This window comes from Osmerus mordax (genome assembly GCF_038355195.1).
Source record: "Osmerus mordax isolate fOsmMor3 chromosome 21 unlocalized genomic scaffold, fOsmMor3.pri SUPER_21_unloc_2, whole genome shotgun sequence".
Classification (NCBI taxonomy): Eukaryota; Metazoa; Chordata; class Actinopteri; order Osmeriformes; family Osmeridae; genus Osmerus; species Osmerus mordax.
In genome coordinates this window covers 93,637-106,377 of record NW_027120395.1, presented here as the reverse complement: position 1 = coordinate 106,377, position 12,741 = coordinate 93,637, and the positions used below count along the sequence as shown (strand labels likewise).

General features: G+C 47.1%; 1 protein-coding gene across 2 annotated transcripts; it reads left to right on the top strand.

Annotated features, from left to right (window-relative positions):
* Positions 1 to 671: 671 nt before the first annotated feature.
* On the top strand, positions 672 to 12,456 carry sun2 (Sad1 and UNC84 domain containing 2). 2 transcript variants are annotated; one of them, XM_067231820.1, is made up of 17 exons: positions 672 to 884; positions 4,165 to 4,273; positions 4,482 to 4,609; positions 4,815 to 5,111; positions 5,287 to 5,340; positions 5,554 to 5,625; positions 5,732 to 5,853; positions 6,107 to 6,160; positions 6,478 to 6,516; positions 6,790 to 6,842; positions 7,072 to 7,213; positions 8,080 to 8,217; positions 8,451 to 8,550; positions 8,693 to 8,808; positions 9,045 to 9,218; positions 9,573 to 9,662; positions 9,834 to 12,456. In XM_067231820.1, exons 2-17 carry the CDS (start codon positions 4,167 to 4,169, stop codon positions 9,948 to 9,950), a joined length of 1,803 nt encoding a protein of 600 aa, XP_067087921.1. In that variant the 5' UTR covers positions 672 to 884; positions 4,165 to 4,166; the 3' UTR covers positions 9,951 to 12,456. The 2 variants fall into 2 exon arrangements, with proteins under 2 accessions (XP_067087921.1, XP_067087922.1); XM_067231821.1 differs by lacking the exon at positions 672 to 884 and having other exon boundaries at positions 4,152 to 4,273; positions 5,732 to 5,844.
* The last annotated feature ends 285 nt before the right edge of the window (positions 12,457 to 12,741 follow it).

The window sequence follows — 12,741 nt, the reverse complement described above, 5'->3', positions numbered from 1 at the left end:
CATGTTGATTGATACTTTTTTTTAAATTATGTGACTCTCGTTGCGTTGACACTAGCATTGATTATGACGTCAAAGTGACACGTACATAATAATGTCACATAATCAAACATTTACTAGACTACATCAGAGACCGTTTTACGGCAGATATTTCACCGCTTAAAACAAAGCCTGACCTACTCAGATCGACAGTCGACTACAACCACAAACCGTTTCTGTGGAACAGAACACGAGGTAACTTACGCGAGTATTTAATTGGACATAAAAGGAAAAGTTACACATTCCAACTTATCTTCAAATCAGACTTCAGGATGTTCGGTATTGTGTTTGTTATGATAATTGATATAAAAAAGTTATTAATTAGTAAAAAAAGAAAAAAAAGAAAAAAAAGAAAGAAAAACAGCAACGACTGTAATCACGTGGTCCGTGCTGTCGTTGTAGAATTCCAGTATGAACGCGAGAGGGCGCCTTTGTAATGTTTTTGTGTCCTACTGTCAAAACATAAGGACCCGCATCAAGACAGCCAAAAGAGGAGGAGTGTGTTTCACCAACTGTCTAGCGTCCCTGGTGCCACCTCAAACTGTCACCGCATCGCAACAGTTCACCGCATCGCAACAGTCGACCCTTGGCATTCTTGTGCGCAACACGTATACGAAGCCTGTTCTTCTTGTCTATCCAGCACAATATCCGATATCCAAAAAGCCGGAGAGACACAAAGAATTGGAAGGAATTTAAATACCGTTTTAAGCGTGTCGTTGTGTGATCTATTCGTGCTTGTAGTGGATTATCGATGAACGTTCAAGGCGGTAGCCTATCGCATATTTGACAGCTAGACTTCTGGTTCTTGTGACTCGCTCTCTTGTCCTAAATCTGACCTAAAAAGGGAGGTAAGTAAGGACAAACTGTCCTCCCTTAGTTTTGTCCAAGTTTGTTACTATGCCGCTTTCCCCTTGTTAGCTAGCCATGTATTTTTGATGTCAACGTTATACGGTCTAACGGTAAGTGTAAGAACATATGCTGGAGCTGGTATGATTTTGTTGTCCGATGACAACCCAAACGTGTTCTGACAACCCCGTGAACGTATCGTAACGATAAATCAGCACAGATTCGTAGCTTGTTCGGAAATACATTTTCCTGTCTCTGGCATGCTAAGTAAGTAAGTAGCTTTAAAGCTAGAGACTTGGCACCTTTTGTACCATGTAATTCTTTCAAATCCCTTCGTTCCTACTGGAAACAGCTTCTCATGCTGGCTCAGCACTATTCCCTCTTACACACACACACACGCTTTCTCTCATTCCTTCTATATCCCCCCTCCCCCCCCCCCCTCTATCTCTCTTTCTCTCTCTTTCCCAACACCTCTCCATCATTTCACCTCTCAGTTTAACCGATCCAGTAGCAATGGCGACTAAAGAGACCAGTCCTTGTCCAAGGATCTTCCTCCTCTCCTGTGCGAAAGGCTACAGGCCACACACACACACACACAGACAGAAACCATGCAAGAAGATACACACACACACACACAGTCTTGTATGCAGACTTTCTCTCTTAACACACACACACACACACACGTGAGGGCCATAAGCCACCCACTTCTTAACCTCCTAATTGGATGACGGCGGATGCAACCAGGTGGACCTGGTGTGTTTTCAATACAGGGGAGCGGAGGGGAGGGGAGGGGGAGGGGAGGGGAGGGGAGGGGAGGGGGGGGGGTGAGAGAAGTGAAAGATGGGGGTGAGGAGAAGGGGAGAGGGTAAGGAGAATGGAGCGAGTAGAAGAGGGTAGTGAGGGAAAGATTGAGTTAGCTCAGTTAGTCTGTCAAGACGTATGTTGCCATCCACACACAGTATGCCCTGGACTAGCACACACACACACAGTATGCCCTGGACTAGCACACACACACACACAGTATGCCCTGGACTAGCACACACACACACACAGTATGCCCTGGACTAGCACACACACACACAATATGCCCTGGACTAGTACACACACACACACACAGTATGCCGTGGACTAGCACACACACACACAGTATGCCCTGGACTAGCACACACACACACAGTATGCCCTGGACTAGTACACACACACACACACACAGTATGCCCTGGACTAGCACACACACACACAGTATGCCCTGGACTAGTACACACACACACACACACAGTATGCCCTGGACTAGCACACACACACACAATATGCCCTGGACTAGTACACACACACACAGTATGCCGTGGACTAGCACACACACACACAGTATGCCCTGGACTAGTACACACACACACAGTATGCCCTGGACTAGCACACACACGCACACACAACCTTACGGAGCTTCTAGAACCCCAGTCAGCAAGTGGAAGCTCACCTGCTGACTGCTCACACAAAATCACAAATAAGGGCAACTTATCACTAACGTCAAACTGTTGCAACTTGAGACTGGCTCTCGTCCACCTCTGGGCCACACAGCAATGCTTAGCGTCGCTAGAACGCAGCCAATATATGGAGGGAGAGAGGGAGGGGAGATGAGGGGAGGGGGAGGGGTGGTTACAGAGAGAGAGACCCAACCGCTGCTCCGAGGGAAGAAGAGGGAGATGAAGAAGAGAGAAAGAGAGGAGGGATGGTGTCAGAGCCCAGAAGGGTTGAGTCATATCAGTCTGTGTGCCCCGCCTAGCTTCACTCACTTTGTGTGTGTTTACATGGGTGTGCAAGCCTTGTCTGGCATGCACAATTATTTTTCGACTTTTTCTTTATCTCAAGCTGTTGTTGACACCATCATCACACTCCTTTTGACTCCCTCCCTCCCTCCTCTACACCCCTCGTCAAATCCACAGCATAGGAACTGTGGAAAATGTAATCTAACAAAAATGTACAAAAACTGCTCGGTGCTACTGTAGTTGACTCAAGGCACTGTGTTTTTACACATCCCGTTACCTCAGAATTTGCATGCGACACACACATACACACACACACACATCCTGTCAGTGTTGTGGGAGAGCGCACACACGTAGCCTCTAAGAAACACTGTCCCAGCCCAGTTAACTATCTTCTCTACAACAAACTCCCTTCACTTCCTGTATTCAGGGCTACATAGCTTTCGGATGCTAGCAGAACCCCCAACCCCAACCAGGAAGTGAACTGTACTCATGTCCTGTGTCTAAAGGACAGTAGTATATATATGTGTGTTTATTTCCATGTGTCTCTACCCTATGTTCATGTTTTTGTGTGCGTGTATGAATGCTTTCCCATGTGAATTTTGACAAAGTTTGTCTTTGGGTGTGTGTACTATGTGTTTTAGTGTTTGATTAGTTTGTGCATTTATGTGAGCGTGTTTACATCTTCAGATTAACTGCATCCCAGATAATGGACTGTAGAGAACCGCTCCTGTCAGAGGCCCTAACAGCTAACCGCTATTAGCATCTTTCACTTCCTGGTTACCATCCTTAATACCAAAACTCCCTAGCAACACAGTGGCAGAGCATGTTTTGGTCTGTCGCTAAAAGGGCCCTGTCAATGTTATGACAACGTTTATTTTTGTAATTGTGGTGCGCCTGTGTCCCGTTTTAAAGAACACATTTGACAGTTTCAGTCTCACTGCTGTCTTATCTCTCACTCTTACTGTGTTAAAATAACCTCTCTGTCTCTCTCCCTCTCAGTTCAGAATGCTTTATTGGCATGACTGTTCGGGTTGAGCAATATTGCCAAAGCAGTCCACATTGAAGGGACAATATAATATATATATATATATTTTTTACATATATATCATAACATATAACAAGGAATATAACAATAATAATATAACAAAATAACAGTAGCATAGTGAGTTGGAGACTGTAGAAAAGTGACAGATAAATGCATGTTAAGATACAGAAAGGTTTTAACAATCATACAAGGTTGATTCACTGTCCCTCAGGTTGTGACATTGAGATACGTATCTAGCGGCAAGACTTGCAGTAGGCCCTTCGCCCAGAGATATCCTTAATTTCTCGTTTGTATCAAGCTCTGCGTAGTTTTTAATGAACTGGTTACATTTTTGGAGATATTAATCTCTTATATTTTTATACTTGTAACATTTAAGTTTTAAAATATAACTATATACAGTATCTCTCCCTCCCTCTCTCTCTCTCTCTCTCTCTCTCTCTCTCTCTCTCTCTCTCTCTCTCTCTCTCTCAGTCATGTCTCGCCGGAGTGCCCGCCTAGTGACAGGTGGGTACTACCAGTCAGACGAAGACTCAGACAGCAGTACAGTCACCAGTGTGTCGTACCGGGAGAGCCCAGTCAGGTAACACTGTGTGTGTGAGTGTGTGTGTGTGTGTGTGTGTGTGTGTACTTCTCGAACTTCACATGCCGGTGTAACTCCTTTCCAAACTTCTCCAGTATTTAAACCTGTATTCTTTACCCTCTCTCTTCCTTCTCTCTCTCTCCTCTCTTCCTCTCTCGCTCCTCTCTTCCTCTCTCTTCCTCTCTCTCTCTTCCTCTCTCTCTCTCAGGGTATTTAAGAAAAGAACGGGGGGCCGTAAGACAGCCTCACGCACCTCCAGTCGTGCCAACAGCGTAGCCAGCACGGTCAGCAGCACCGCTCTCAATGAGCCAATCACAAACGCTGAAGAGTACATTGGTACGGATTACTTCACTTTGTCTTGTGTTGGATGGACAGATAGATGTGTTTGTGACTCTGTCCTTAAATTTTTCATTTTCTCTCTCACTTTTTTTCCCTTTTGCTCTATCTTTCTCGGTTTCTTTCTCTCAATTTCTTCTCCCTTTATTCCCCTCCCTCTCTCTCTCCCTCCCTCCCTCCTCCCCCCCCCCCCCCCCCCCCCCAGGCATGGCCCCAGCCCTGAGGGAGGCCCAGCGCAAACAGACCATGTGGGCTTCCCCCAGCTCCACCCCAGCCCCCACCCACCTCCCCGTGCTGTCTCCAGCCCCGACCCCCGGCCCCGTCCTGGGCCTGACCCGAGCCCACAGACAGAGCCCCTCTCCTGGGGTGCTCTCCGGCCGAGGCAGCCTCCTCCGGGAGAAGCTCCAGGGCGGAGTGGAGAGCTCGGGGTATTCGTCGTCTGAGGGGCTTTGCAGCAACACGGCCACCATCACCAGCTCTGGGAGTGGCAGCTACGGCAGACGTGAGTAGGGGGGAGGGGTGTGTGTGTGGTGTGATAAGAACATCCGACTGTCTGTCTGTGTGTGTGTGTGTGTGTGTGTGTGTGTGTGGTGATAAAGACGTGTGTGTGTGTGGTTTATTGGTCTGCTGGTTTCATGCTGCAGCCTGTGAGAGCGGATAGTGTTTGTGTTTCGCAGGCGTGCCCCTGTCTCCTCCTGCACCCAACAGCAAACACAGCACCTGCTCTTCAGGTGAAAACAGTCCCCTTGCTCCTTAGCATTAGCTTCATCCAACCGTTCAACATAGCTTGTTAGCATTAGCTTCATCATCTCACTTAATGTGGATAGTTAGCATTAGCTTCATCAACTCACTTAATGTGGATGGTTAGCATTAGCTTCATCCACTCAATTAGACCTCCTTGTAAGCTTGACATTAACTGTTTATTCTATGTCGGTCACCTATAGCAGGTGTGCCGTTTTCTCCTAAGGTGAGGAAGGCTGTTCTGGTCCTCCTCATCCTCATCCTCCTGACCTTTGGTGAGTGTGCCTTCCTCACAGCCTCTACACATCGTAGAACACCAGTTTGATCAAGCGCACCAACATCCATTCATCATTTCCTCCTCCCCTCCCCTCCTCTCCTCAGGTGTGTGGTCCATGCTACCCATCATGACCTTGATGACTCAGAACCTGTTAATGAACGTGAACCAGCCCGTCATGACAACCCCTCCCATCATCCCTCCGCCCCCTAGAACCATGGTAACCATGGTAGGGACTGCTGGCTGAACTCTAGAAACACCAGAATGTGCACCTTCAAAAGCAATTTTAAAAAGACAATTGCGTTTAATCTCTCTCTTTCTCCCCCCCCCTCTCTCTCTACCTCACCTATCTCTCTCTCTCTCTCTCTCTACCTCACCCCTCTCTCTCTACCTCACCTTTTTATCTCTATCTCACCTCTCTCTTTACTCCTTTTTGTGATCGTGTCGTCGTCCCCCCCGCCTCCTGTCTTCTCTCTGTCCAGGAGAGAGATTCCGGACTGAACTTAGCCATTGAAGAAAAGATGCAAAAGCTACTGGTAAGACTTATTACATGTGGGGAAGGGGGGAGGGTGGGAGAGGAGGGGAGGGTGGGAGAGGAGGGGAGGGGAGGGTGGGAGAGGAGGGGAGGGTGGGAGGAGAGGGGAGGGTGGGAGGGGAGGGTGGGAGGAGAGAGGAGGGGAGGGTGGGAGAGGAGGGGAGGGTGGGAGGAGAGAGGAGGGGAGGGTGGGAGAGGAGGGGAGGGTGGGAGAGGAGGGGAGGGTGGGCACCACTGCTAAGATCAACTCAGGACCTCAAGAGCATGGTGATGGTTTCTCTGACTTTGTGTGTGTGTGTGTGTGTGTGCTCTTTGCAGAGAGACATCGAGCTGAAACAGCAGAGGCTGGTTTCTGAGGTGAGAATGCAGTCCCTCTCCTGCTGTAGCCTGTCTTCCTGTCAGCTAAACAGGAAGTCAACCATCTGTATAGAATGTGAAACTAACCAACCATATCATTGTTGTGGTAGAGCAGTCCGCATTTTACTGAAACAAACTTCAAACACACGACGACTAAAATAACTATTTCGTCCCGTCTCTACAGCCGACAGTAGTTTTCCATATATTTTTTGTTGTTGTTGCTATTTTCCATTCCAAAAGTAGTTGACCTGTAATTCCTCCTCCCTCCTGCAGGTGGAGCTAAGACTGCAGACAGACATCAGAGGCATCAGTCAAAGAGTGGAGAGGTGAGACTCTCCAGCCGGTTGGCATGGTGACATGACATATGTCATGTTTTATAACCTTGTACAAACAAAAACAAAGATTGTTTTGCTCGACCAACGGTCACACAAGAGATGCCACATAATAGATGCCAGGTTATAAGGAAGCTTATACAGATTTACACTAGCAGACTTTACGTAGTATTATATAACACGCTGTGTGTGTGTGTGTGTGTGTGTGTGTGTGTGTGTGCAGTGTTGTATCTCAGCAGAACGTGCGTCTGGACCAGGAGGTGTCAGGGCTGAGCTGGCAGATCAGAGACCTGCAGAGCGACACACACTCAGCCACCTCAGGACTGATGCAGAGACTGGAGACGCAGCTCTCACACACCACCAAGGTATACACACACACCACCAAGGTATACACACACACACACCACCAAGGTATACACACACACCACCAAGGTATACACACACACCACCAAGGTATACACACACACCACCAAGGTATACACACACACCACCAAGGTATACACACACACACACCACCAAGGTATACACACACACCACTAAGGTATACACACACACCACCAAGGTATACACACACACACACCACCAAGGTATACACACACCACTAAGGTATACACACACACACACCACTAAGGTATACACACACACCACCAAGGTATACACACACACCACCAAGGTATACACACACACCACCAAGGTATACACACACACCACCAAGGTATACACACACACACACCACCAAGGTATACACACACACCACTAAGGTATACACACACACCACCAAGGTATACACACACACACACCACCAAGGTATACACACACACCACTAAGGTATACACACACACCACCAAGGTATACACACACACACACCACCAAGGTATACACACACACCACTAAGGTATACACACACACACACACCACCAAGGTATACACACACACACACCACTAAGGTATACACACACACACACCACCAAGGTATACACACACACCACCAAGGTACACACACACACCACCAATGTACACACACACACACCACTAAGGTATACACACACACACATGCACCACTAAGGTACACACATACACACACCACAATACACACACAAATACAGTTCATAAACACGGTTCAGACAAGGTTACCATGTGTATTATAATCTACCGACTGATCCACTTCCAAATTCGATAAAGTTTTCTGCATTTGAACGTGGGACTGAATCCCCTTCCTGTTTCCTGTCAGCTGGAGCAGGAGCTGTCCTCCATTAAGATGGCCCCGCCTCCAGCCCCCTGCCCGGAAACGCCCGCCGCTGCCCCTAGCAACGAGCTGACCCCTGAGCTGAAACTGGCCTTGGAGAAGTGGTTCAGTGACAGGGTCAAGGTGAGAGAAGAGGGAGGAGAGGGGAGAGGGAGGAGAGGTGGGGTGAGGAGGAGATGAGGGGAGCGAGTTAGAGGGAGGGGAGAAGAGAAAGTTAAGGCCATGGAGAAGTAATTCAGCGACAGGGTACAGAGAATGGTGAGACAGAGAAAACACATCTCTTCTCCTTGTGTGTGTGTGTGTATGTGTGTGTGTGTGTGTGTGTGTGTGTATGTGTGTGTGTGTGTGTGTGTTAGGACCAGCAGCTGTATGTGAGGCAGACCCAGCCTGTCTCCAGCTGTAAAGACTGTGGCCCCCTGGCTGATAGGATGGCTGACTTTGCTCTGGAGACCCAAGGTTAGTGACATCACCACTTCTCTCCAGCGTTCTGATTGGTCCATGTCACATGGGAATAACAACGTACATCGACAGTAACTGTCATCTCCACACTGTGTGTGTGTGTGTGCGCGTGCGTGTGTGTGTGTGTGTGTGTGTGTAGGGGCCAGTGTGATCAGCACCAGGTGTTCAGAGACCTACAGGACCAGGTCTGCGTGTGTGACTCTGTTTGGTTTCCCCCTGTGGTACCCTTCAGAGAGCCCCCGCACCGTTATACAGGTAACCTCTCTCTCTCCGTCTCCCTCCCTCCCTCTGTCTGTATTTTGCGCTCTCTCTCTCTCTCTCTGTAGCTTTCTTTCTTTCTCACTTCTCATTCTCTCTCTCTCTCTCTCTGTCTCTCTGTGTTGTGTTTCTCATCCACTGTCTCTCCTACAATGTCCTTCTTTACTCCTTCAACTGTCTGTTTGTCGATCTTGACGACCCTTTTCAAACACCAACCACCCACCCGTCTCCAGGGTAACCAGGTTCTGTTGCCGGGGAAGTGCTGGGCGTTCCATGGCGTGCAGGGTACCCTGGTCCTCTCCCTGTCTCACCCCGTCCGCATCACTCACGTCACCCTCGACCACCTCCCACGATGCAACTCACCCACCGGGCGCATCGACAGCGCACCTCGTGACTTTGAGGTTTATGTGAGTAGTGCTGTGACCTTTGAACCCTGGGGTTGAGGTTTATGTGAGTAGTGCTGTGACCTTTGAACCCTGGGATTGAGGTCTATGTGAGTAGTGCTGTGACCTTTGAACCCTGGGGTTGGTCCCGGCTTGGTTGGGATTTAGGAATGGAAGCAAGAGGCTTTGCAAGAATATGCCTTCAATCAGATTTGTTGATTCTCTGATGTTCTGACGTGTTTGTCTCTCTCTCCCCCCAACCCTCTCTCCCTCCCCCCTCCCCCCTCTCTCTCTGTCTCTCTCCCTCACCCCTCTCTCCCTGTCTCTCTCCCTCCCCCCTCATCTCTGTCTCTCTCTCTCCCCCCAACCCTCTCTCAGGGTATGTCCACTGACTCTGAGGAGGGAAATCTGTTGGGGAAGTTCACTTACGACCAGGATGGAGAACCCACCCAGACTTTCAAGCTGCCAGTAAGTCACCCGGGGCCTGTCTCAACACTGCCAGAGTGCATCCTTCACAGTCCTCTCTAACATATTCTACAGGACATCTGTCTTCTATGGAAAACCTCTCTCACAATCTCACTCTCCCTCCCTCTCTCCCTCCCTCTCTCTCCCTCTCTCTCTCTCCCCTCTCCTCCTCAGGATCAAAGCGGGGCTGTTCATCGTTTTGTGGAGCTCCGTATCCTTAGCAACTGGGGTCACGTGGAGTACACGTGCGTGTACCGTTTCCGTGTTCACGGGCAGATCGCCGGCGCGTGACCCCCACACACGCCTCCCTCAGACCAGGTCCTCTCCAACGACGTCAAACAGATCTTCTTTTTTTGTGCATCTATTAAAAAAAAGACAAAAAAGACAAACTCAGCCTAAATCGCAGTTTTCTAACAGCTAGAATCAGGGTGTTGTGATCAAGACGAGATGAGAGGAATGTAGGGTAGCGGTGCCTGGGTGGAAGATAACCAGGTTTTACTGGGCTGGGAGTGGATATGGTCCTCTGCTTGATCAAAGGTTTCAATGGTTGGTTGGTTTGTTCCAGTGATCGATTTGATGTTTTTACACTTCCTCCATGGAGAGGAACAGGAAGCTCTCTCTCTCTCTTGCTGAGATATTTGATGATCTATACAGCGCCTGTCAGAAACACCTTTTTATTCTTTAGTCTTTTATTGTTTTTGAGAGACACATGTTCCTGTTGTTCATATGCAACAGACTAGGTCATTTAATGGTATGAAGATTTACTTTGACCGAAATGTACAGATATTGCTACAAAAAGCTTAATTTTCATCAAACTGTCACCAAATATTTGGAGAACATGCCAACTCATTATATACATGTAGGTTAAGGGCCCTACAGACCATGCAGGTTAAGGGCCCTACAGACCATGCAGGTTAAGGGCCCTACAGACCATGCAGGTTAAGGGCCCTACAGACCATGTAGGTTAAGGGCCCTACAGACCATGCAGGTTAAGGGCCCTACAGACCATGCAGGTTAAGGGCCCTACAGACCATGCAGGTTAAGGGCCCTACAGACCATGCAGGTTAAGGGCCCTACAGACCATGCAGGTTAAGGGCCCTACAGACCATGCAGGTTAAGGGCCCTACAGACCATGCAGGTTAAGGGCCCTACAGACCATGCAGGTTAAGGGCCCTACAGACCATGCAGGTTAAGGGCCCTACAGACCATGCAGGTTAAGGGCCCTACAGACTGATTGAATGATTGCATTCCTGCATTTAAAACGATGAGCAGCAGGTGGTTTTCTCTCCAGAATGATAAAGACTGTGTTTTTACAGGCTCTGTAGCACTGAACAAAACTGCCTCAGAACTCCACACACACACTTGCATACACACACACACACTTGCATACATACACACACACACACTTGCATACATACACACACATGCATAGAAACACATACACACAGTCCCAACATGCATACGCATATACACACAGTTCCAACATTCAGTGTTCCCTGCAGTATTTTTACTAAAATATTATATTTTAGAGTTAAAGATGTGCATATGCTTGAATTATTGTTTTACCTTTTGCTTTAAATGCATTTGTCCTGTGTGGCTATTCCAATTTTTGTGACACAACATTTCCAAACAATGGGGGATATTTTAAGGTTGTGTTGACAGTTACACAGCAAACAGTGTTGTGAAATATGATCTGCCCAAACATTAAGTTTAGCCCATGTCTGTGTTTGTTGTTTTAGAGAATACTGAAAATAATACTTAACAGTAAACGTTTGTACTCAGTTTTGGTCTTTAACGGACGATGACCGCAATACTTGAATTTGTGTTCATTGTGTGACCTCAACAAACCAATTATGTTGGCTGTTCTAGTATCTTAATTAAGTTTACATACTAGTACGTCTAAGAATCGTACATATTTCCCGCACTATATCCACCATTGTAAAAAAGGTACTTTTCTATACGTTTTTACAAGATGCGTGTTTAGTATTATAGCAGTGGTAAATGTGCATCTCCAATTCTAGGAAACTGCACCTTCTTATGGGGATATTTTGATTCCATGCTGTTTACATTTACATTTAGTCATTTAGCAGACGCTCTTATCCAGAGCGACTTACAGTAAGTACAGGGACATTCCCCCCCGAGGCAAGTAGGGTGAAGTGCCTTGCCCAAGGACACAACGTCATTTTGCACGGCCGGGGAATCGAACCAGCAACCTTCTGATTACTAGCCCGATTCCCTAACCGCTCAGCCAGCTGACTCCCGCTTAAAGCTTTCTGTTTAACAGAAACCAGTAAGCTGATGTAACAGATATACAGATGTAAACATTTGAGTTGTTAAATCATGTTGCTCTTGTGGTGACCCAGAGTTCTGTATCCTACGAGATATTTGGTCATTAATTTTCATGAGTACAGAGTTGGCTTGTGAAGCACTTTTTTATAGACGTACATATTATAAACCTTTCAATAATTATTTCAATATGTTCATGTCAGTATGATTGTTTTAATGGTCCACATTAGATTTATTTTTTATTTTCTATTTAGTCACAGTGACTGTTACGACAGCTAGGAGTCAGTTTTGTGTTCATGTAAAAGTTAGAAACATGCCAACAGTTGAAGAAAATCTAATGCACCTACAAACCAGATCTAGGCACACTCCAGTACTATCGTTGTGGTCGCCCCCTGCTGGTAGGAGGGTGAAATAAAACAGTACTAGGTTTAAAACAATTCTTACCTACCACAATTAAGACATTGCTTCAAATAAACAATGTTAAATGCTATTTTTTTATTAATTTATAAGAGTTCGGGTTGGATAGGTTTTGTACCCCCAGCCCACAATCTTAAATAACAGTGTTTATAACCCCTGTTTTGGTATTTGTTATGTGCAGGCTATATTATGTTGTCTTTAACTTAAGTGTTACTATTAACTTTAGGGATGCACCGATACCGATATCAACTCTCTCCCCATGTCTTTCCCTCTTTCTATCTCTCTTTCCTTCTCTCTCTCTCTCTCTCTCTCTCTCTCTCTCTCTCTCTCTCTCTCTCTCTCTCTCTCTCTCTCTCTCTCTCTCTCTCTCTCTCTAGTT

Excerpts from the sequence above, each read along its gene's own strand:
- sun2 (XM_067231820.1), top strand. The coding sequence starts at position 4,167 with ATGTCTCGCCGGAGTGCCCGCCTAGTGACAGGTGGGTACTACCAGTCA. Across the intron at positions 5,626-5,731 it reads CCTCATCCTCCTGACCTTTG|GTGTGTGGTCCATGCTACCC; the intron begins GTGAGTGTGCCT and ends TCCTCTCCTCAG. Across the intron at positions 8,551-8,692 it reads CTTTGCTCTGGAGACCCAAG|GGGCCAGTGTGATCAGCACC; the intron begins GTTAGTGACATC and ends GTGTGTGTGTAG.